This window comes from Bubalus bubalis, chromosome 23 (assembly GCF_019923935.1).
Source record: "Bubalus bubalis isolate 160015118507 breed Murrah chromosome 23, NDDB_SH_1, whole genome shotgun sequence".
NCBI classification, from domain to species: domain Eukaryota; kingdom Metazoa; phylum Chordata; class Mammalia; order Artiodactyla; family Bovidae; genus Bubalus; species Bubalus bubalis.
The window spans coordinates 18,476,084-18,501,580 of record NC_059179.1 but is presented as its reverse complement, the minus strand read 5'-3'; the positions used below and the strand labels follow the sequence as shown (position 1 = coordinate 18,501,580).

The 25,497-nt window shown below is 49.1% G+C and overlaps 1 protein-coding gene across 1 annotated transcript in view; it reads left to right on the top strand.

Moving 5' to 3' along the window:
• SLIT1 (slit guidance ligand 1) overlaps nucleotides 1-25,497 on the top strand; it is a 178,481-nt gene that overhangs the window by 150,432 nt on the left and 2,552 nt on the right. Inside the window, exons 26-34 of the mRNA XM_025274439.3 lie at nucleotides 10,375-10,538; nucleotides 14,035-14,159; nucleotides 14,440-14,537; nucleotides 17,698-17,837; nucleotides 18,015-18,108; nucleotides 20,839-20,976; nucleotides 22,242-22,479; nucleotides 24,111-24,241; nucleotides 24,733-24,887. Coding sequence (XP_025130224.2) covers nucleotides 10,375-10,538; nucleotides 14,035-14,159; nucleotides 14,440-14,537; nucleotides 17,698-17,837; nucleotides 18,015-18,108; nucleotides 20,839-20,976; nucleotides 22,242-22,479; nucleotides 24,111-24,241; nucleotides 24,733-24,887 — 1,283 coding nt within the window. The remainder of the gene's footprint in view (nucleotides 1-10,374; nucleotides 10,539-14,034; nucleotides 14,160-14,439; nucleotides 14,538-17,697; nucleotides 17,838-18,014; nucleotides 18,109-20,838; nucleotides 20,977-22,241; nucleotides 22,480-24,110; nucleotides 24,242-24,732; nucleotides 24,888-25,497) is intronic.

Here is a 25,497-nt window from a genome sequence, read left to right as displayed (position 1 = left end):
GGTCATGACTTTCCTTCCAAGGAGTAAGCGTCTTTTAATTTCATGGCTGCAATCACCATCTGCAGTGATTTTGGAGCTCCCAAAAATAAAGTCTGACACTGTTTCCACTGTTTCCCCATCTATTTCCCATGAAATGATAGCACCAGATGCCATGATCTTAGTTTTCTGAATGTTGAGCTTTAAGCCAACTTTTTCACTCTCCTCTTTCACTTTCATCAAGAGGCTGTTTAGTTCCTCTTCACTTTCTGCCATAAGGGCAGTGTCATCTGCATATCTGAGGTTATTAATATTTCTCTCGGCAATCTTGATTCCAGCTTGTGCTTCTTCCAGCCCAGTGTTTCTTATGATGTACTCTGCATATAAGTTAAATAAGCAGGGTGACAATATACAGCCTTGACGTACTCCTTTTCCTATTTGGAACCAGTCTGTTGTTCCATGTCCAGTTCTAACTGTTGCTTCCTGACCTGCATATAGGTTTCTCAAGAGGCAGGTCAGGTGCTCTGGTATTCCCAGCTCTTTCAGAATTTTCCACAATTTATTGGGATCCATACAGTCAAAGGCTTTGGCATAGTCAATAAAGCAGAAATAGATATTTTTCTGGAACTCTCTTGCTTTTTGCATGATCCAGCGGATGTTGGCAATTTGATCTCTGGTTCCTCTGCCTTTTCTAAAACCAGCTTGACCATCTGGAAGTTCACGGTTCACGTACTGCTGAAGCCTGGCTGGGACAATTTGGGGCATTACTTTACTAGTGTGTGAGATGAGTGCAATTGTGCAGTAGTTTGAGCATTCTTTGGCATTGCCTTTCTTTGGGATTGGAATGAAAACTGACCTTTTCCAGTCCTGTGGCCACTGCTGAGTTGTCCAAATTTGCTGGCATATTGAGTGCAGCACTTTCACAGCATCATCTTTCAGGATTTGAAATAGCTCCACTGGAATTCCATCACCTCCACTAGCTTTGTTCGTAGTGATGCTTTCTAAGGCCCACTTGACTTCACATTCCAGCATGTCTGGCTCTAGGTGAGTGATCACACCATCGTGATTATCTGGGTCATGAAGATCTTTTTTGTACAGTTCTGTGTATTCTTCCCAGTTCTTAATATCTTCTGCTTCTGTTAGGTCCATACCATTTCTGTCCTTTATCGAGCCCATCTTTGCATGAAATGTTCCTTTGGTATCTCTGATTTTCTTGAAGAGATCTCTAGTCTTTCCCATTCTGTTGTTTTCCTCTATTTCTTTGCATTGATTGCTGAGGAAGGCTTTCTTATCTCTCCTTGCTATTCTTTGGAACTCTGCATTCAGATGCTTATATCTTTCCTTTTCTCCTTTGCTTCTCTTCTTTTCACAGCTATTTGTAAGCCCTCCTCAGACAGCCATTTTGCTTTTTTGCATTTCTTTTTCCATGGGGATGGTCTTGATCCCTGTCTCCTGTACAGTGTCATGAACCTCCACCCATAGTTCATCAGGCACTCTGTCTATCAGATCTAGTCCCTTAAATCTATTTCTCACTTCCACTGTATAATCATAAGGGATTTGATTTAGGTCATACCTTAATGGTCTAGTGGTTTTCCCTACTTTCTTCAATTTCAGTCTGAATTTGGCAATAAGGAGTTCATGATCTGAGCCACAGTCAGCTCCCAGTCTTGTTTTTGCTGACTGTGTAGAGCTTCTCCATCTTTGGCTGCAAAGAATATAATCAATCTGATTTCGGTGTTGACCATCTGGTGATGTCCATGTGTAGAGTCTTCTCTTGTGTTGGAAGAGGGTGTTTGCTATGACCAGTGCGTTCTCTTGGCAAAACTCTATTAGTCTTTGCCCTGCTTCATTCCGTCCTCCAAAGCCAAATTTGCCTGTTACTCCTGGGTGTTCATTGGAAGGACTGATGCTGAAGCTGAAACTCCAATACTTTGGCCACCTCATGTGAAGAGTTGACTCATTGGAAAAGACCCTTGATGCTGGGAGGGATTGGGGGCAGGAGGAGAAGAGGACGACAGAGGATGAGATGGCTGGATGGCATCACCGACTCGATGGACATGAGTTTGAGTGAACTCTGGGAGTTGGTGATGGACAGGGAGGCCTGGCGTGCAGTGATTCATAGGGTCTCAAAGAGTCGGACACGACTGAGTGACTGAACTGAACTGAACTGAATATGGTAATATTTCTCTACTTTTCCCATAGCAGGCATCTAACAATCTTAGACTTGAGGAAATAAAATAGTAATAAGTGCCACTCATTGTGAGTTTGGTTGGGACAAGGACTTTACTTCCAGATGAGAAGTAGCTTTTGTGCCATGAGCCAGCTTCATAAATAAGACAGGGGCTGCCTTGAATCCACACTGAAGATGCTAGGACTTGGTGGGCAGAGTGCAATGATTGATTAGTGATGTCTGCCATGGGAATGGAATGGGTAAGCGGTTCTGTCCTCTGTGGCAGGGTTTATTATATCCATTTTATAGTCCCAGGTTCAGTCAAACAGATTCCCTAGGTCATAAAGCTTGGGAATGACAGAGACAGGATTTGAACGTAGGTGTGTCTGACTCCAAAGCTCTTTATTTATTCTTTATTGCCTCAATAAATATGTCCTGAGGAACCACAGTGAGTCAAATGCTGAAGAATTTACTAACACAAGGTTACTGCCTTCTGTGACCATCTGGGATATTACAAAACAAATTCAAAGAAAGCAGTGACTAACTCTGGGGAAGTCAGATGACCTTCAGAGAGGAGGTGCCACCTTTACTGCCTTTGAAAAGGCACTAGGAATTTGCCTTTTGGAGGCAAATTTGGAGAAGATAGGGAAGGACATTCTAGGAAGAGGGAATAGCTTGTGCAAAGGCATGGAGGCAGGAAAGTGAATGACATATTCAAGGAGGCTATACTGTCCAGTGTGCTTCCCAGGTGGCTCAGCGGGGGTAAAGAATCCACCTGCAGTGTAGGAGATGCAGGTTCAGTTATTGGGTTGGGAAGATCCCCTGGAGGAGGGCATGGCAACCCACTCCAGTATTCTTGCCTGGAGAATCCCATGGACAGAGGAGCCTGGCAGGCTACAGTCCATAGAATCGCCAAGAATCAGACATGACTGAATGAACACACACACACACGCTTACTGTGTGTGTAATATGTGGATATAGGGAGTTGGGTTAGGTAAGAAATTTGGGGTAGGTAGACAGGAGTGTAGAAACGGACACTGCCATTCTGTTGTAAAAGGTCTCTATGCTGAGGAGTTTGAGTTTTGTTCTGTAGATAGAAGCGAATCAAGGAAGAATTAAGTTGTGAAAACTCCTGGAAAGCCATGGTGACATACGGAAGCTGGATGGGATGGGAAGAGTCATGAGGGAGCCTGGCTGGAGACAGTGGCTCTGGACGAAGACCAGGCAGGGGTCGTGTTGTTCATTGTTCTTGATGACTGCCACTCACAGGGCCTTGATTGTATCTAAGTTTAGCAATTTTGGGTTGTGAGCTCATTGTTTGCTGATGTTAGGAATTCTGAGGGCCTACATTGGTAATGCTTCTCTCTAGAGAGTTCACGTGTGTGTCTTTGATGGGCCAGGCCTGCTGCTGCTCTGGGCCCACACTGCTGTCCTCACCTTGCTTACCCCTGGGCTGTGCTGACCGTCTGCTCCAGCTCTCCCCCTTGCCAGGAAAGGCCTTTTCAAGCATCTGGCCCACGTCTTCCGCCTTCGTGTGTCTTGTCTGCTTGCGTGTGTGCGTGCTGAGTCGCTTCAGTCAAGTCCGACTCTGTGTGACTCTATGGACTGTAACCTGCCGAGCTCCTCTGTCCATGGGATTTTCCAGGCAAGAATAGTGGAGCGGGTTGCCATGCTGTCCTCCAAAGAATCTTCCGACCCAGGGGTCAAACCTGCATCTCTTGTCCCCTGCCTTGGCAGGCTGGTTCTTTACTGCTAGCACCACCTGGGAAGCCCATCTCTTTTGCTTGGGCTTTACCTCTCCTCCTTCGCTGTGAAAACTGAATGATGCCCAAGGATGTTCTGATCTTGCCCTCAGCTCGAAATCTAGAGGCTTTGCTTTTCAAAAGGGAAATAAACAACATTTTTTTCCTCTTTAAAGTTTATTTGTTTTAATTGGAGGGTAATTACTTTACAATACTGTGATGGGTTTTGCATTCATCAACATGAATCGGCCGTAGGTGTACATATGTCCCCTCTCTCCTGTTGAAAAAGAACATTCAGACATGGCAACATATTTATGGGTAGAGAAAGAACAAAATGTGTATTTTGCAATGATATATCAAATTCTTAATTCCATTTTCAACTGAAATTTACTGATTCAAACAATCTTTGAGAGAATAGCATTGAAACATCAGTTCAGTTCAGTTCATTTGCTCAGTCGTGTCCGATTCTTTGCAACCCTGTGGACTGCAGCACACCAGGCCTCCCTATCCATCATTGACTCCAGGAGTTTACCCAAACTCCTGTCCATTGAATCGGTGATGCCATCCAACCATCTCATCCTTTGTCATCCCCTCCTCCTCCCACCTTCAATCTTTCCCAGCATCAGGGTCTTGTCAGATGAGGCAGCTCTTCGCATGAGGTGACCAAAGTATTGGAGTTTCAGCTTCAGCATCAGTCCTTCCAATGAACACCCAGGACTGATTTCCTTTAGGATGGACTGGTTGGATCTCCTTGCAGTCCAAGGGACTCTCAAAACTCTTCTCCAACACCACAGTTCAAAAGCATCAATTCTTCGGCACTCAGCTTTCTTCACAGTCAACTCTCACATCCATACATGACCACTGGAAAAACCATAGCCTTGACTAGATGGACCTTTCTTTGTTGGCAAAGTAATGTCTCTGCTTTGTAATACATACACATGACCATATGTAAAAGAGATAGCCAGTGGGAGTTTGATGTATGATGCAAGACACCAATGCCAGTGCTTTGTGATAACTGGAGGGATGGGGTGAGGAGGGAGGTGGAAGGGGGATTCAAGAGGAAGGCAACATATGTTTTGTGTGAACAAAAACCTGAAGCTGCAAAGCCAGATTTTGAGCCCATGCCTATCTATAAATTCAGATGTTAGGAGAACAGTGATATCAGGCTAGAAGCCAGATCCAGATCTAACTTGTTAGGAAAAAAAAAAAAAAAAAACCACAGTAAATAGAGCTCAGTGGAATTGGTAGAGCTCAGTGGAAGTGGTAATTGCGGAACAGGGCATTAGCACTACCAATTAGATATGTTTGTTAGTTGCCCTATTTCTCCCTAAAATAGCATCTATGTGGAAGAAATCTTCCATTATTATGAAGCAACCTTGTCAATACATTCTTCCCTCTATACCCAGGGTTTCAAATGGGACTAGGCAGCAGCCTGAGAAGTGTACATATGTTTGTATTCAGGTGTGTGCCCATCTAATGCTAATGTGCACACATGTAGCTATTATTTCTTCTGCATGAGAAGCTGCAACTATTTCTTAAGGATTCCGTGAGCAAGTACAAGGGTCAAGGAATGGGGAAAGGATAGCACAGACTCACTGCATTCTTTCTGGGCTTCATGAAGGCCACAGGCCATGTGAAGGGAAGGAGGTGCCCATGGCTCTGTCCCAAGTCAGGATTTGCCCAAGAGTTAGTGTCCAGTGTTTCTGGCTCCCAGAGGTGCCCTCTGTTCTTAGTGTGACTCTGACCTGGGCCTCTCCTCTTCACTGGCAACACACAAGGCGGGTGGGTGGGCTGAGGGTGTGTGTGGGGGGTGAGGTCCACCATAGTTAAACCCCTTGAATTTAGAGTAGGAATCAGGATGTGGTGTTAGGTGTTTGTCTTGCCATCAACTTGCAGCAGGACCTCAGACAGTTCATTCAGCTCTTCGGGTTCTTTCCTTGCCTGTACACAGGTTATTTCTCATGTCCACTAGCGTTCTAACTACATGCCATAATCAGGCCGTCATGATTACGAGCACTCCTCACTGCCCGCACATCTCTGCTGCTGTCCACTTGGATATTTACAGTTAACTTGTCTTTCCTCCATTTGTCTATCCATCCGTCCGTCCATCAGCCAATATTTGCTATGTGCCAAATCCTGTGGCAAGGCTCCCCAGTGTCATCCTTCATGTCTATAATCTGGCATTTTGTTGCCCCTAATCTGCTGCCTGCAGGAACACTAGACTTCTGAGTTCATTAAAAATTCATTGTGAAAAGTGAATATGAAATGATTAGGCAAATCATGGGATGCCCATATGACAAAATAACAAGTAGTTAGTTATAATATTTATGATACTGTACTTTATTATTTGATGAAAATGCAGAATAAAGAAGATGGTATACTCTGACTTCAGTGATGTGTGTGTGTGTGTGTGTGTGTATATATATATACACACATGAGCACAAGAGCTAGAAAGGAATAGATGAAAATTAAATTAGTTACATTTATGGAGTGGTAGATGATTCCTTTATTTTTTAGTTTCTTTTGCTTTCATACTGAGGTTTGTGCATTTCTCCTGCTTGTAGGCAGGGGTTCATTCGGCAAACGGGGGGTTCTGCTGGTTCAGTACCACGTGGGACTGGTGACACCTGCTCTCAGGGGGCTTCATCCCAGTAGAAGGAGGCAGGGATGCACACGAATAAATTTCCTGGGAGGAGGACTAGCTCAGGTGAAGAGATTTTGAAGTTTTAGTATATGCTAAACTCTATGGTTGGCACCTCTGTCATAGGAGGTCTATTTCTGTCTTGGTTACGTTAATAGAAGAAGCCCAGCGGGCCTTGGCACAAACAGATGAAAAAGCTACTGTTTCAACTATTTCCAAGTTATACCAAAGATCAACAGCACAGGGTTATTTATACTTTTGTCGGGGGATGAACTTGACTCCACAGTCCTTTTGGATTGATGAGTGGCCTGGCTGTTCCCCCCACTAGTCTCAGCAGGGCCTGTGGTTGTCCACGCCCTGGGAGTTCACGGTCATTTTATCGGGAAAAATGGACTCCAGGTGAAAGTGAACTACTCTAACTAATAAAGTAGTCAGGAAAAAAATAGTGTTTGGAGAAATAAAAGCTTGAAATGTTGAAATCAGGAGTCGCTCGCCATCTGCTCTGTATACCAACAAGTAAAACGTGTTGGTCAAGCCAGAATGCCTAATTTTCAATAGCTTTGTATGTGGCTTTGGTAGCTTTTATTATCTCTATATTGTAGATATATATATAATAGAGAATAATATATATAAACAGAGAATAATATATATGATATAGTATATAATATATATGAAGAATTGAAAAGGGCGTGACTTTGTTGCCATTTATGGGGAGGATTTATGCAGGAATTGGGAATTGTGACATCCTAAGATGTGTCAAGGGCCTCCACATTCACAACAGCTTTAGATTTAGTCTTTTGGACTTGTTCTCTAAATGAGTTACAAGACTGAGAGAAGAAGCCCTTCAGAATAAACTCTCTACTTCCTCATGGCTCATTAGCAGAACACACTCCTGCAGTGTGGTACAAAAATACTTTCAATAAATTCTATATTTATCTTTTGAATAACATAATTACATTACCTCATACTATGTTAAAAATATCAGTCTGGTGAATATAGATGTTTTAAATATACCACTGTTTTGTAGTCCTGTTATTTTTCTAAGTCTTTATTATTATTTTTTTAACGCAATGGAGCTTCAAAAAATCGAAGTGTCTGAACTTCCTCTACCTCTGAGAAGCCCTGGCAGTGTTCAGGGAAAAGAGGAAGGTGTTGCCTTGTCCCATTAGCCAGGATGGATGCTGTCAGCAAATCAGGACAGAAAAAGTGAAATACACGTCAAGGCTGAACTGGCTTTCTTTTTCCAAGCTGCATTATTCCCTTGGCACCCATTTCAGGCTCGATGTGCTTGTCTTTCTCCCCCTTCCAGATTGCAGGCTCTTTATCGAATCATAAAGTGAGCCCCAGAGATGTTAAGTGAGCCGCTCAAGGTCACCCGGGCAGTGAGCAGCTGCGCCAGGGGCCAGAGTCCAAGACTGTTGAGCCTGCTTTATAGGATGGGCCGTCATCAGCCGTGCTATTTGGGGGAATTCCTGCTCAGAGTCACTGCTGCTTTTATCAGACCCAACGCATCGCCAGGGGAACCGCTTCCTCGGTGTTGCCCAGACACAGGTGGAAAACGACAATGCATCCATTTGGTGCTTAATAGATGTGCTCATTCTCCTGAACAGTATATAGCCTTATGTTTTCACAATAATGTCGATATAAATGAGCTTCAGATACGAGGCTCTGGTTTTTCTGTTTGCTGGCTCAAAGACCACTGGCAACTTTCGTTCCCCCAAATCCATGTCTTGTTCATCTCTGAATCTCTCACTGTGGTTTAGTGAGAGGGTTATGAGCTTGCCCACCAGCCTGGCCAAAGCCTAAGAGGTTGGCAGTGCCCTGTGTCAGTGTCAGTGTGGGGATGCGAGGGAGCAGGCACACCCTCACCCTGCTGGCAGGTGTAAGTCGTTACAACCTTTTCTGGAGGCTGGCTGTGAACATTTTGGGCTTCCCTGTTAGCTCAGTTGGTAAAGAATCTGCCTGCAATGCAGGAGACCCTCGTTCAATTCCTGGGGTGGGAGGATCCCCTGGAGAAGGGATAGGCTACCCACTCCAGTATTCTTGGGCTTCCCTTATGGCTCAGCTGGTAAAAAATCTGCCTGCAATGCAGGAGACCTGGATTTGATCCCTGGGTTGGGAAGATGCCCTGGAGAAGGGAAAGGCTACCCACTCCAGTATTCTGGCCTGGAGAACTCCATGGACTGTATAGTCCATGGGGTCCCAAGGAGCTGGACACGACTGAGCCACTTCCACTTCACTTCACTGTGAACATTTTACGTGCACTTCCTCTGTGACATGAATCCTCCTTCTAGGCATCTGTTCTAGAGAAATGGTCTCTCCTTGCAGAGAGGCGTGGACAAAGTGTTCACTGCTGCTGGAAACAACTGGAGTGTCTGGCAGCGAAAGCTATGAAGTGTCCATTCTTTGGGATGCTCTGAAGCAGTTTGATAAAATGAGGTGGATCCATATAGCTGACCTGAAGAGGTCTCCAAGGCATGCTGTTTAGTGACAAGAAGCAGGCTGCTCAGTAACTATGTGTACTGGATGGATATAATCTCTCTCTCATGAAGAAACAACCGTATGTGTAAATATGGGAAAGGATTGGAAGGCTACACATGGAGTATGATGACCATGTGACCATGGGTCCTGTGGTTGGCAGGGACAGTGGACTTTTTTGTAATGTGGATGTATTGTAGTTTACGTAACCACTCCCCCACTGATGAACACGGGAGGCTTCCAGTCTTTCTATTACAAACAATGCTGAGATCAATACTGTTGCACAGATGCCTTTACACACTTATGCAGGCACAGATTTGTGAGATGTGCCAGAAACAGAGTTACTGGGTCAAAAGGCAACTGTATTGCTGGCTAGCTAGATATCAGGCAATACCCCTCTGTTGGAATTCTACCGTCTTGCATTCCCATCAGTAACATAGGAATGTGCCTTTTAAAAAAAATCAAGGTGAAATTCAAGGAATATAAAATTAACCATTTTAATGAATACAATTTAGTGGTATTGAGGACATTCACAATGTCGTTTAAAGTGAGACTGTTGTGTACCATGTCTGAAAATGATTTACAATGAGAATATGCTTATGCACTTCTTGTTTAATTGAAAATGAAGAGAAAAATTAAAGTATAGGCTCATAAAAAAAAGAGGGGACTTCCCTGGTGGTCCAGTGACTAGCACTCTGCTCCCCATGCTGGGGGCCAGGGTTCCATCCCTTGTCAGGGATCTAGATTCCAAGTGCTGCAACTAAGACCTGACATAGTCAAATAATTACTTAATTAATATTTTTAAAAATAACATAGGCTTTCAAGGTCGACAGCTCTAGGTCTGGATCAGGGGGCTGCGCTTCACTGACTGTGTGACCGCAGGAAAATGACTTATTCCACGTGAGGCTCAGTTCCCACATCTTTGAGGTGGAGAAGAGAAAGCTTATACTGTGGGGCTGATGAGAGGATTAGATGCACTAACGTGGGAGAAGCTGGTTCATCACAGCAGCGAATGCTGGTTCCTCTCTCCCTGGTACACCCTGGAGGCGGTGCCGACAGAGGCTCCGGCCTCAACAGCCTGAGTTCAGATCCTACCTCCCCCCTTTCTCTGTGCATCTTGGGCAAGTGTCTTCACCTTCTGAGTTTCAGTTTCAACATGTAAAACGGGGTTAGTAGGGTGTGATGAGGACTAAGCGAGATAACAGGTGCAAAGTACTTAAATCTGTCCTGGCTACATGGTTAGTGCTCATTGAATGGGGATTGTTAGGGTTTTGCCAGCTCCGGGCATAATGTCTGATACCTGGTACCCAATGGGTGAGGGACTCCATGAAGCTGTAATGTCTGCTCCTCTCTCCTCTCTAACCCAGGGCCATTGGTGCCAACCCCCTGTACTGTGACTGCCACCTGCGCTGGTTGTCCAGCTGGGTGAAGACAGGCTACAAGGAACCGGGCATTGCCCGCTGTGCCGGGCCCCCGGACATGGAAGGCAAACTGCTCCTTACCACGCCTGCCAAGAAGTTTGAATGCCAAGGTGAGCCCAGGAGTGTGAGAGGGAATGGCGGGTACTGGGTTGCATCCCTCCACTTCCTGCTTCCCCATCAACCCTGGCAGGACCTTCCAGTCACTTCTGTGTCCCTGTGGTGACTGGCTGGGGGTGGAGGGGACAGATGGCAGGAATGTGGCCCTTGATGCTTGTTAGCATGACTGCCCTCTTGTGCTGACATACAGCAAGCAAAAAAATAAAAAAAGCCAGGCGGAAAATCTCAGGCCATAAGGGCTCTAATCCCTCCCTGGGGTTATGTAAGGAAAATAAAAATAGCAGCAGTGTTTCTGGAAGCTCCAAGCCTCCCAGCAGTACAGGCACTCAGGCCTCCCTTTGGTAGGAAATGTGCTCAGCAATTAGCTTAAACCCCTGGGCACTGGACCCAGCTGCTACCCTCCTGACATCTCTAGAAATCCAGGGCCTGGTGTGATTGGAGGCACCTCACCCTGGGCATTTGTAAACACGGGCTCGGGGATTGATTGACTGATTGACTGGAGGCCAAGGGAACCCTGCCGAGCAGAAGGCAGTGGCTGAGTGGCTGCCCCAGGCTTGCCTTGTATGCAGGGGTACAGCTGCAGAAGGGCACTGGAGGCCGTGGGGCACGGCTCCTGCCCTCCACAAGCTCACAGACCACCAGTAGAAATGAAACTGACAGCCAGAGGTTAATGAGGAAGCCCCAGGCCACCCTGCATGCAGGATGCTATCACAGCAGCAACGCTTCAGAAGGGTCCGGCCTGCGGCTTGGCTGGCAGCTGTGGGGAGCAGGCCAATTTATGTTGAAATATTTGCTCAGTATTTATTTAATGGGCTGGGACTGGTACTGATGAGAGGTTTGTGTGTGTGTGTGTGTGTGTGTTTAAATTTAACTGGGGGCTTCCCTGGTGGCTCAGTGGTAAACAATCCAGCTGCGAATGTAGGAGACACAGGTTTGATCCTTGATCTGGGAAGATCCCATGTGCCGCGAAGCACCTAAGCCCATGCGCCGCAACTACTGAGCCCACGTGCCACAACTACTGAAGCCTGCATGCCCGAGAGCCCTGCTCCACCACAAGAGAAGCCACTGCAGCGAGAAGCCTGAACACAGCAAGGAAGAGCAGCCCTCACTTGCCGCAATAAGAGAAAAACCCGTGTAGCAATGAAGACAAAACAGAGCCAAAAGTAAATAAATAATATATAAAAAGAAAGCTCCTTTAAAAAAATTTTTTATTGGAATACAACATGCATAACAGAAAATTACACAGATAGTTAATGAAAGGCTACGTGAATTTTCACAAATTGAACCCTTCCAGGTCAGGAAGTAAGAGTTAGAACTGGACACAGAACAACAGACTGGTTCCAAATCGGGAAAGGAGTATGTCAAAGCTGTATATTGTCACCCTGCTTATTTAACTTATATGCAGAGTACATCATGCGAAATGCTGGGCTGGATGAAGCACAGGCTGGAATCAAGATTGCTGAGAGAAATATCAATAACCTCAGATACACAGATGATACCACCCTTACGGCAGAAAACAAAGAAGAACTAAAGAGCCTCTTGATGAAAGTGAAAGAGGAGAGTGAAGAAGTTGGCTTAAAACTCGACATTCAGAAAACTAAGATCATGGCATCCAGTCCCATCACTTCATGGCAAATAGATGGGGAAACAATGGAAACACTGACAGACTTTATTTTTTGGGCTCCAGAACCACTGCAGATGGTGACTGCCGCCATGAAATTAAAAGATGCTTGCTCCTTGGAAGAAAAGCTATGACCAATCTAGACGGTATATTAAAAAGCAGAGACATTACTTTACCAACAAAGATCTGTGTAGTCAAAGCTATGGTTTTTCCAGTAGTCACGTATGGATGTGAGAGTTGGACTATAAAGAAAGCTGAACGCCAAAGAATTGATGCTTTTGAACTGTGGTGTTGGAGAAGACTCTTCAGAGTCCCTTGGACTGCAAGGAGATCCAACCAGTCCATCCTAAGGGAAATCAGTCCTGAATATTCATTGGAAGGACTGATGCCGAAGCTGAAACTCCACTACTTTGGCCACCTGATGCAAAGAACCAACTCATTGGAAAAGACCCTAATTCTGGGAAAGATTGAAGGCAGGAGGAGAAGGGGACGACAGAGGATAAGATGGTTGGATGGCATCACCGACATGATGGACATGAGTTTGAGTAGGCTCTGGGAATTGGTGATTGACAAGGAAGCCTGGTGTGCTGCAGTCCATGGGGTCACAAAGAGTCGGACACGATTGAGCGACTAAACTGACTGTCTGAGGTATCCAGCACCTGGATCAAGAAACAGAGCCCCACCTGTAACCCATGAGGATTCCCCTGCAGTTATTACCAGAAAGTGTTTCTCCTTCTAGTCAAACTCATGCATTTTCAGTGGAACTAATGTTTCTCTACTTCTAGAAAGAGTCTGAAATAGAGTGAGTGAGTGAGTGAAAGTTGCTCAGTCGTGTCCAACTCTTTGCGACCCCTTTGAGTATACAGTCCATGGAATTCTGCAGGCCAGGATACTGGAGTGGGTAGCTTTTCCCTTCTCCAGGGGATCTTCCCAACCCAGGGATCGAACCCAGGTCTCCTGCATTGCAGGTGGATTCTTTACCAGCTGAGCCACAAGGGAAGCCCAACAATACTGGAGTAGGTAGCCTATCCCTTCTCCAGGGAATCTTCCCGACCCAGGGATCAAACCGGGTCTCCTGCACTGCAGGCAGATTCTTTACCAATGGAGCTATGAGGGAAGCCCCTCTGAAGTGGAAACCTAACTTAACTGGCTGGTCTTACTATTTATTCTTGTGAGGTCCTCATGGTCTTCATAGGGGCCCAGCTCTGGCTGCTGGCTCCTCACCCACCTTCAAGCCCTTCACCACCAGTGAGTCCTGAAGGGGCTGGAGAAGGTCATGCCTGCGGCCAGAGAGGAGACAGGAAAGGGTCTTTCCCTGTTCAGCCTTGGAGAGAGACAAGTTCTAGGCAATGGACATTTTTCCTCCTAAGCGTGGCCTCCTCTCAGAGCCAGATCTCTTCTCTGCTGGAATGGCCACCTTTGCTGTCCAGGCCAGCAAGTGACCGGGCTGAGGTGGTTGCTGTGGAAGGGTATGAGGGGATGGAGAAAACCTCAGCTGATTTCTATGATCGTGACCATGACATTCTCACACTGATGCCCCTGCTCTGCCCGCCACGTGGGAGCTCCTTACAATCCAACACCCGCCTGCGAAATACTTTTTTGGGATTATCTCATTTAGTCCTTCCAGCCCCATGAGGCAGGGGCTGTTTTTAACTCTGTTTTTACAGAGGAGGGTCCGGAGGCTGGAGAGGTGGATGTGAGGGAGGGTGAGCGTGATCCAGAGGAAATACAGGGAGGGGCAAGAACCTTGGGGAGAGGGCTTCCACCACGCGTCCCTGCATGCCAGGATGCCAGGGTAGGGGCGTGGGGTTCTGCCCAGCCCTGTTCCCCCTGCCTCCCCACTGCACTAACGCTCCCCTTTGCCTTAGGTCCCCCCACCCTGACTGTCCAGGCCAAGTGTGACCCCTGCTTGTCCAGCCCGTGCCAGAACCAGGGTACCTGCCGCAACGACCCCCTTGTGGGGTACAGGTGTGCCTGCCCCAGCGGCTACAAGGTGCGTGGGGGCTGAAGTCGGAGGCTGGGGGTCTGCTCGAGGGCGCGGTATGGCAGGCTTGGGGCTGTCCTGTTGGTCAGCCCACGGGGGCCAGGGCGGCTCCTGGCTCAGAGCAGGAGCCCAAGTGACTGTGTCATCATGATCTGACACGTGCATGAGTAGACAAGTAACTCCCGGGACAGGCAGGCTGAGTTGCTGAGGGGGCTGGCTGGCTCTTCTGACTCATTGGCCCCTGGGTCTCCCTGGGGTGCCCCCCCCCAATCACTGACTTCCTCCCCAGGGCCGAGACTGTGAGGTGTCCCTGGACAGCTGTTCCAGCAGCCCCTGTGGAAATGGTGGGACCTGCCACTCACAGGAGGGCGAGGATGCTGGCTTCACGTGAGTTACTTGTCCGGGGCTGGACCCTGGTGGGCAGGGTGTTGATGGGTCTGACCTCGGAGCCTTCTTCCTCTGAATGGGATGGCCCAGGGCCCTTGCACTCTGGGAGATGGGGGGACAGGCTCAGGGGGAGCAGTCATTCACTCCAGATCACAGCCAGAGGCCTCTCCACACACCATCCCCTCGCCCCCACAGGCCAAGCCCCCGATGCTCACAGACTGTGGAAGCACAGAGACTCTGGGGGATGACCAGGTCACCCAGCAGGCTGGGTCGGGGTTGGGCTTAGAGCTCCTGCTCCAGGCTTCTCCCTGCTCTTGCCAGGTGCCAGGCAAGTCCTCCAATGGCACTGGGAACTGTTGCCTAGGGCATATGTACTGGCAGTGCCAAGAGGCAGTTGGGGACGTTTTTAAACTCCTATCATTTCTATTAACCTCCAGCTGAAGCCAAACACCTGCTTGTTGGGCCAACGTTGTCTGAAGGGAGGGCCCTGAGCCAGCTCCTCAGGATCATACCTCCACCTGAGCCCCCGGGAAGGGCTGGGGAAGCCTGCGCACAGGTGGGAGCAAGTCCTGGTCCCACCCTCCGGGGTGGGTCACCAGCTCGTGGGTCACTCTGCTCGCACCATGGGCACAGGTTCCCCACTGCTCAGTGAAGGGCTGGACCTCACCGAGATCCTCCACAGCTCATCCTGCAAGTCCTCCCAGTGCTGACATCGCCACACGAGCCCCCCACTCACCCTGGTCCTCCAGAGTCTCTCGAGCCCCTCATCTTCCCAGAGTTCTCCTGTACCCAGAGTTTTTCTAAGAAGCACACAGAATTTATTTGCTGAAAGTAAATTGCCAGCTGAGCAAACTGACTCCAGAAAATGATGTCAAGTCTACTGGCAGGAATGGTCAACCTGTCTCTGCAAACCCAAATTACCAGATGTAAAAAGGAAAACACAAAATGACCTTGTGGCAGGTGTCGCCTTGGAAACAGCATCCTTACAATAGGCTCTGACCTCCTCTGGGCTTGGCAGCAGCTCCATCAAAGCCCCCACCTCATTGGCTAGGCTACTGGGGGGCATGTCTATGGAGGAGGGGGTGCAGCTGGGGGTAGCCCCTCACACTTGGCATTCCTACAGACTGCGAGGAGCTGTGGGAAGGGTTCTTTTGGTAGAAAGGGGGTGCCTCCCTGAGTTACCTCCCAACCCTGAGACTTACAAGGGTCTCCTCTGTTATCCACCCCCAGCCCTACTGGAGGGGACTTAGCTGAGATCCCCTTAACCCGCTTCAGACCTCTCTGGTGTCCCGCGCAATCTTGCAGGGGGAATGAAATTCCAGGACACACCCTGCAATAGGCTTCACACCTTTTTGTTCACATACCTGCTCCCCCAAACAGATTTTTTTTTAATTACAAACTGCTTCACGCATTCTTAAGTGACAGCTAAAATTTTTCATGGTAAATTTAATTTTTCATTGCAAAGAAGGTCATTTCCAGGATACTGCACATATTATTAACACTTAAAAATAAAGCTATCATCCTTTAAATCACTCTTTTCTCATTCTTCAGCGAAAAATCACTTTAAAATCACACGAAGGAGCTCCTCTTGAGCAAGCTGCAACGTCTCATGTCATTTGTGTTTCTTCTGAAACTAGTGTTTCTATTTTATTCCCCTCACCGCCACCCTCCCTGACTTTTTCTTCTACTGTAATATGTTTTCATGTTAGAGAGGCTTTTCTTCAGCACCCTGTCATACCTTCCTGCCCCAACATGGGTATATAAGTTTAAATGGAAAATTTTTTCACTTCTTTCTTGTCCCCATAAACCTCTGATGAAAGCTTATTTTGCATTATCATTACAATGATCAATAATATACAGTTGATTAGAACAACATAACTGTTTTCCAAAATTTGATTGATAATTATTACACATAAAAGTAACATTTTATTAGACTATATCTCTTAATGAGATAGATGGAGCTTTGTGTATGGATGGGCTTCCTTTTCTCCTCCTAATTGGTTCCTATGTCCAGACATGAATATTATGGAATATCAGAGGGTGTAGCAGCCAATCTATTCCTTTTTAAAATACATATATAGCACCCCCTGCTCTCTCTCTCTATATATATATAGCTATAAATGCTGAGAATGTTCGTTCACATAAATAAACCAGTGGGATTAGGAGTTTTATTATAGCCATGTCTCTCAGTTACTTGAAACCCTTCCAAGTTAATACATCAAAAACCCAGAGTGATCAGTCATCAAAAATTATTTTTAATGCTCTATCTGCTGATAGTTCCATGAGGTCTTCCTTCAATTACTTTTTAATGCACAGAACTGGAAACCTCTTGACTTGCAAAAGCATTTGTTCCTTCATTTTGGAAATATCAATATTCCTAATTGTCCCTTTATTTGGCACCAGAGGATCTTAGGCCCCAGGCACGGCCCACCTTGACTCAGGCCGGGAGAGGAACCTGTGCACCTTTCGGGAGCTCTAGGGCAGGTCAATTAAGGGAGGAGTTCGTGCAGAACTTGAAGATGTGGAAATTAATTGCTCAGACCTCTGTGACCCGCAAATCCTTTGGAAAACCACAGTTGCCCCAGGGGGGGAGTGTACCCCAGTTTGAAGATGACTGATATCCAGGACTCCTGCTTACCCCCCAGCCCTCTTCTTACCCCGTCCCTGAAATATGTGCTCCTCAAGTCCTGAACTATATAGAGGAAACTGGGGGTGGACTGTAAGGCTGTCTCTCCCCAAGGCTTTTACCCCCACTGCCTTCCCTCTCCTTCCTGTTCTCCCCTGTCAGAGTCCTTAGCTAACTCACCACCTCCTCCAGGAAGCCTGCCCTGACCACTCCCCCCAGCGAGGAGCTAGGAGCTAGGACAAAGCTGCCCCTTTGTCCACCTTCTCCAGCATCAGTTTTGCACCATCCTGGTCCTCAGTCTCTCCTTTGGTCGCCAGTCTCCCTGTCATCACCCCCACTAGACTGAGTGATCTCATGAGCACAGGGCTGGTCTTGGTCACCTCTGACCCTCAGCACCTAACAAGGGCCTGATCCAGAGTAGGGACCGAAACTCTGCGTTGATGCTCTTGACTGCTGGCCACAGGCTTACACCAGTGCCTCAGGAAGGCTGCCACCCTGGCTGTGGGCCCACCCACCTCTCCCTGCTCCCCACAGGTGCTCCTGCCCCACCGGCTTTGAAGGGCCGACCTGCGGGGTAGACACGGACGACTGTGTGGAGCACTCCTGTGCCAATGGGGGCACCTGTGTGGACGGCGTGGGCAGCTACACCTGCCAGTGCCCGCTGCAGTACTCGGGTAAGCGTGGTAGGGCTCAGGGGTCAAGGGGAGCGGAGGCCCAGTGCCCTGAGGCCTGGTCCTATGGGCAGAAGGCTGGGGCCCTGCCTCGATGCCTGCAGGAGCTTTCTGCTGGGCTGGCCGCCTGGTGGAACTCGGGGGGCAGCTTCTCTCCTGCTCCCCCCATCTTTTCCCCAGGAAGGGCCTGTGAGCTGCTGGTGGACTTCTGCGCTCCAGATTTGAACCCGTGTCAGCATGAGGCCCAGTGTGTGGGCACCCCTGATGGGCCCAGGTCAGTGTTGCCCATTTCTGGGGCCAGGGAAGGGCATGGGCCACCACGTCACCTCCCCTCTGCCCTCCCCAGCCTGTTTCCTTACCTGTCAGGTGGGTTGGTTTCAGCTGTACAGTCACAGCCAGGGGCAGGGTGGTGGTATTTATGGTCTGACAGACCTGAGTTTACATCACGACCTGGAATGGGTGGCTTGACCACTCGGAGTCTCAGTTTTCTCATCTGCAAACTGGGTGCACCAGTAGCTTCCTCCTGGGGTGGTTGGAAGGATTACATAAGCAAATGCATGGAAAGCACTTACCTCCATGTCTGACATTTGAAAAGTACTCAATAAAGAACTAGTCAAGGTCCACAATTTCTCATTGCCAATTGCAAAGTGCACAAAACTCTGAAAACCAAATGTCCGTTTGATAGCAAAATTTGATCCAATCAATGTATTTGCTTTAAACCCTGCACTGATAGGAGGCTGCTTACAGTCACCATTCATCCCACGTAGAGGGAGTATGTGTAGCATTTGCAGTGGACTGTAAGCATGTTTAATTAAGGGGCCACCCCAGATTCAACTGGCATGTTTCATAATACACAGTTATAGACATTGTACCGGGGCTTCCCTGGTGGCTCAGATGGTAAAAAGAAAAAAAAATCCGTCTGCAATGCAGGAGACCGGAGTTCAATTCCTGGGTCAGGAAGATCCCCTGGAGAAGGGAATGGCAACCCACTCTAGTGTTCCTGCCTGGAGAATTCCACGGACAGAGGAGCCTGGTGGGCTACAGTCCATGGGGTCACAAAGAGTCAGACACGACTGAGCGACTAACACTAATGAAACATTGTATTACCATTCCCAAATCCAAAAAGCCCCAAATTTCAAACCCTGTCTGGCCTCAGGAGGGTTGGATGAGGGGTCCTTGTCTGTTGTCACCCTCATTATCACTGGCCTGTGTAGAAGTACTTGTCACCGGCAGACTGCAATGTGAAGATCATGGGTTTTTCAGATGTTGCTCCCATCTGCAGTTTTGCAAGCAGGTCTCAATTGTGGGACCCTGTTCCACCTGTCAGGGCAGCACAGTGGTAGGACTTCTTCAGGTCTGTGGCTGAGGGACCAAACCCCAGCCACTCGGGCCAGGGCAGGGGGTGGAGTCCCCCAGGGACTTAGCCAAGTTGGAGCTGCCAGAGCTTCATGGGCAGGAAGTGAGAGCTGGGGGACACTGAGGCCCAGATATTAGATCAAGGGGCTGCACAGGAGCCTCTCTCCAGATAGTGGACAGACGCTGCACTCCTGGTGGAGCCAGCAGGTGGGCTTGGCAGAGCAGACCAAGAAGCAATGGCAGAGCAAGTGGCATGCCTGCTCCTCAGAGAGACTGGACCTCAGAGGGTAGACTGAAGCAGGACTGCGCGTTGTCAGTCAGATACTGCCGAGACAGTCCTTCACAACACAGAGATGGAGCACTCAGTGGGTGTATAGTGCATATATACTCAACCTCCTGTCTTGGAGGAAGATGGGAACTGCCAGACACTCAGCTGTGCCTGGCGTTGTACCTGGAACCTACCAAGTATTCAGTATGCATTCATTCACTGAAGGAATGGATAAGTGAAATGTCAATGAATTGGTTGGGTACATAGCTACCGTCACACTTTTCAGACTGCAGCTCGAGACCCACCCAGTAATAAATTATGATCAGTTGGGTGGACCAAGATTAACCTAAAAAAAAATAGAAAATATCAGACAGCATCATACCCTTTTATATAGTAAGGAGTGTATTGTGGCATAAAGCTGGTTTCAGAGGAGTGTGTGTGTTTACTGGGTAAAAGGTATTTCCTGCTGCTTGAACAACACTGGAGATGAGATTAAAAAAAAATCACACAGGCGCACTTACTTGCCAGGTTGCACAGTTGAGCTGTGGAGTCTGTAGTTTGGAAGGGTTTCTGGCAAGGGTTGCTTACTGGCAGCTTCCTGGAGATGAGCTATTGGCCTGGCTGGATCAAGGCAGGGAGAGAGGGGAGGGTATTCCAGAGTCAACAGGCGTGAAGGCAGAGAAGTGTAGCAGAGTACGGATTGCTGCCCGTGGAGACAGGTCTAACCACGGAGTGGCTTGTTATGGGGGAAGCAGGATGGGGAGCATCAGGCAAGGTCGTGTTTGAACAGGGTGGAAGGCATGCTCTCTATTTGGTAGGCAAATAGTTAGCACATGTGGACTGACTCAGGCGAGGAGTGCGCCACAGTGTGAGCTGGGAAGCTGGGAACTGGCCTGGAGCCAGAAGGTCATGGAGAGGTGAGCACTAGCCTGACTGAGGCCCAGGAGGCTGGGCCTGTGCAGCTGGGAGGCTGGGGAAGGGGGATGGATGAGCCATATGTGACTCAGAGCCATGCACTGGGGTGCGGGGGACAGGCTGCTAGGCAGGTTGAGAAGGGGCTGAAGGTTGACCTTGGATGTGCTGTTGGTGCTGAGGGTGGGTGCTCCACAAGTGTCTATCTCCTCCAGCCATGGGGTGTCCACTCTCCCAGCCCAGAGCACCCCCATCCTGCCTGCAGCCCCCTCAAGCTCTCATCCTGTACTAGTAAAGGGTCCCATGATGGATGGTGGCATCTTGACACCTAGGGCTCTGTGTGACCTCCTGGGGGACCCCACAGGCCCACAGGTTCTCTGTCATGTGTACAGCCCCGGGGTCCCACAGACTCCTAGCTGAGGTCTGGGCTGCGTGTGGGCTGATGTCCGTCACCTGTGCCCACCCCAGGTGTGAGTGTGCGCCAGGCTACGCAGGTGGCAGCTGCACTGAGAACCAGGATGACTGCAGGGACCACCGCTGCCAGGATGGGGCCCAGTGTGTGGACGAAGCCAATGGCTACTCCTGCCTCTGTACTCAGGGCTACAGGTGAGCAGCCTCTGGAGGCGCCAAGAGTGACTGACTTCTAGCTGTCAGCTCAGGGGCTGGCAGGAGCCCCCAGGCAAGAGTAACGGCAGAGCCTGGGAGAGTTAACTGTCGCTATGCCAGTCACCATCTGTGTGGCCTGGGGAGAGTTACTCAGTGGCTCAGAGCACAGGCAGAGGGTGCCTGCCCTGACTGACGGAGGGAGCAGGAGGTGGGCATAGATGACTGGGCAGCGCTCCATCACTTACCTGCCCAGTGAATCCCTGAAGACATTAAAGGTCACTTACTTTTGCATCTTGGCCTGTCTGGGAGGTTGGGAGTGAAGGGCATCTGCCTTCCCTCTGGTCACCCACCTCCCATGTTCTGCTTGTATCTTCTTTTAAAAAACAGTTTTATTGAGATATAACTTATATACCATATAATTCACCCAGTTAAAGTGTAGAATTCAGTGGCTTTTTTGTGTAATCTCCGAGTTAGGCATCCATTGCCACAATCAATTTTAGGAGATTTTCATTATCCCAAAGAAACTCCACACTTATCTGTTACCACAACCCTCTTCCATCTCACCTTTAGGCAACCACCGACCTACTAATGTCTGTGTCCATAGATTTGTTTATTCCGAATATTTCATATAAATGGAATCAACAATCTGTGGTCCTTTGTGATTGACTTTCACTTAGCATCATGTTTTCGAGGTTCTCCATGTGGAATCATGTATCAGAATGTCATTCCTTTTTATGGCTGAATACTATTCCACTGTATGGATATACCACATTTGTTTATCCATTCATTGTTGATAGACATTTGAGTTGTTTCTACTTTTATTTTTTTGCTATTGTGCACATTTGATGCTACAGAGTCTTCTCTCTTTTGTTTGTGTCTTAAGTCTCAGTTTTCTTTTCTGCAAAGTGGGTACAGTAAAACCTGCTACCAAAGTTTGCTAATGTGAGCACTGAGTGCTTCTTAAAGCCAATGTGCACACAAGTCACCTGGGATCTTGTTGAAAACCAGATGCAATAGGCTTTCCATCCCTGACAAGTGCTCAGGTGATGTTGATGCTGCTGGTCCAGGGGCCACACTTGTTTCTCACCTCATTTCTCAGCATCCTTTTGGCTCTTAGTTCTAATAGGGAGTGTTCAATTAGGAGCATCTTCCATTGCTTTAAAGCAAGTGTCCCAAGATGTTCAGTGAGTTTCTCTCCAGCACTGTGGGAAAGGAAGATGCCCCCTTGCTCCTGCCCTCTCTGACCTGAGTCCTTTCCCTCTCAGTGGTCAGCTCTGTGAGACCCCTCCCAGACCACCTGCCCCCAGGAGCCCCTGTGAAGGGACTGAGTGCCAGAATGGGGCCAACTGTGTGGACCAGGGCAACGGGCCCGTGTGCCAGTGCCTCCCAGGCTTTGGCGGCCCTGAATGTGAGAAGCTGCTCAGTGTTAACTTCGTGGATCGGGACACCTACCTGCAGTTCACAGACCTGCAGAACTGGCCACGGGCCAACATCACGCTGCAGGTGCGTGCCCAGGGCACCCGGTCATAGAGGGTGGTCAGAGAACAACAGGGGACCCTGGTCTCAGGTCAGAGCATCATCAGGACAGTGGGGAGGACTCTGTTAGCCAAAATTCTATGGATGTGGGTACCAAGATCTCAGCTTGAACTAGTTTAAGCACAGTTGGAAAGGTTATTGGGTCACAAAACCAGTCTTAGAGAAGGGCAGGGGTGGAGGTGGTCTCATGGGTGACTGGATCCAGAAAATCAAACTTACGAGGATCCCCTCCCACCATCTCTTGTTTCAATGACTCCTCAGCTTCAGCCTCCAACGCTGCAGACAGGCTTTCTCCATGTGGCTGGAATCTGGCCACAGCTAGCCCTGTGTTCCCTTATTTTGCCATTCCATGTCTTAAATTCCACTCAGAATATCATCATGTTGAGGGAAAGAAAAGCAAGTCCCACTTCCACGCGTTGTTTGCTAAACATTTCTTGGGGCAGGGAGAGTATTGCATATCACATGATAAAAAAATTAAACCCCTCTTTGGTCATCTCTTTCCCCCAGATTCCATTCCCTGTCCCTACTGCCACGCTACAGTCCATGGTGTCGCAGAGTCGAACACGACTGAGCGACTAAACATACACACACATCCCAACCTCTACGTCTTTCTTCTCTCTTTTATTTGTCCTCTTCTCTTTCTTTTTTCTCATAACCTTTTAGCCTCTCAAACATGCTCACTCTGCTCTCCATCCCCTGGTCTCCTCTCCAAAATCCTGTCCACTCACATCGTCCACTAGCAAGACCACAGCTAACTTAACTGCTCAACAAAATAAAGCTCATGGAAACCCGGCCCAGCCATTGCCTCGGGCACATCCTTGGAGAGGCTTGGTTTAACCTGCTCTCCCGCTGCTGGCTCTCCCCTGCCAACTCGAGTTGGACCACAGTCAGCAACCTCAGGGAAGATCGCTGATTGGCCTGTCTCAGGCTACTTGCCCATCCCTGGACCAATCACTGAGTCCAGGGGGGACAGGGTACTATGATTGGACCAGACTGGCCCATGTGTCAGCTCTACAGGGGGCAGCATCTTTCCAAGAAGAGGGACAGAGCAGGAAAAAACCATCATGGCTCCTACAGCATCATCACAGCAGAATCTCTCTCCCGAGGCACAACTCCAGCTTTTGCTTGCGTGGCTCCAGTGATGAGTGCTTGCTTCCATGGTTGTTCTAGCTATTTGAGAGTCTTTCTGAATTTGTCCTTTCTATAGGTTCCATCCTGGTCCCAAGGCAGCTTCCTGAGGCACACAGAACAGGATACCCCACAGCTACTCTAACTGTTCTCTCTGGGCAGGTGGTCCCAAGCTCTTATATACCCCCAGCGCAGAGTTTCCAGGCCTCAGCTGGCCCATCTGTCCTCCCCTGCCTGACCATGGCCGATTGGCAGTGGATGGGATTCTAGTGGGGTTGGGGGAAGGGGGAGTGGGAGGGAGGACTCCAGCCTGGGTCTGCACCCACTGAAGGCTATGTCACTCACACAGGCAGGGGAGGACAGTTCCGCCCGCATTTCTCTTTTAATGGTGGGTCCTCCTTCTGCCCCACCCGCCAGCCTGTGCTGCTGTTGTGTGGGGTGGGGTGGGAGAGAAAGTGCCATTGCCATAGGTCTCCACGGCAGAAGACAATGGAATCCTGCTGTACAATGGGGACAACGACCACATCGCGGTGGAGCTCTACCAGGGCCATGTGCGTGTCAGTTATGACCCGGGCAGCTACCCCAGCTCTGCCATCTACAGGTAGTGCTTCCTCCTGCCCACCAGCTGCCCTCAAGGGCTGGGGAGGCGGGGGGGTTGCTGCCACAAAGAGGTCTTCTGGGCCAAGAGCAGGTGCTTATCAGGATCCCCAGAGATCTGGGCTGCCCAAGTGGAAATGGCATTCAAACCGCTGGGTCCAGTGCCACAGTGGGTCTGAGGATCTGGGGCCTAAGCTATGGTCCCAAGCTTCCCCATCTCACCACCACCTCACCGGGGGCTCCATAGTGGGGAGGGAAGGCTGATTAGTTGGAAACCCCTGCCCCAAACTCCTCAGCTTTCCCAAGAGAGTCCCCCGAAGGGGAACATGAGGGACCAGGTCAGAGGCCACTGAGTTTCCACAGTCCTTTCTCTCAGAGATTTGGTTTCTTGGGAAGCAGGTGCTGGACCAGTGGCCTTTCTAGGGAAGTGCCTGGGGAGGGACGGGTCAAACTGAAGGCCATTCCCTGGGGTGGGGATACCCCGTCTTCTTCCAGCACTGAGACGATCAACGATGGGCAGTTCCACACAGTTGAGCTGGTCACCTTTGACCAGATGGTGAATCTCTCCATTGATGGCGGCAGCCCCATGACCATGGACAACTTCGGCAAACACTACACCCTGAACAGCGACGCCCCCCTCTATGTGGGAGGTGAGGACCTGCAGGCCTGGCTGGAGCTGCAGCTGGCCCTCCCTGGGCCTCCCCATTGTGTGGTGGTTATTCCAGGTGGGGCCTCTCTTGCCCTCTGGCCTGAGGCTTGCCAGGATCAGGACTGTCCTGTGGGGGACATTCCAAGGTGGCAATGGGGGTGGGGAGGTCCTAGTGAACGGCCAAGCTGCAGGTGGATTGTCCTCCTTGCCTGGAGCCCACTCTGCTCGCTGCCCACCCCAGACTGACCAAGAAGGATGGAAGTGTGGGTTGGACCCGAAGCGTGGCCTGGGAGGGGGCTTGGCCTTTCCCAGCCACCTTTTGCATGGCTGCCACCTTTCCTCTTGCCTTTAGGCCAGAAGGGGGCTTGTCGGTCATTCAGGGTCCATTCCAGGGCCCTTGGGAGTCCCACACATAGACTCCTTGCATCAGCTGGGGACCTCCCAAAGAGGCTTACAGGCTTCGTGGGTAGATGACCCCACCCAGCACCTGAGAATGTTTCTAGGTCTAGACGAGACAGGTTTCTAGCTGCAGCGGGGCCATCTCAGTGCTGTGCAGGGCCTTGCTGAGCCTCTGGACAGGTATGAGGGATGGGGTCTTGGATGCTAAACCC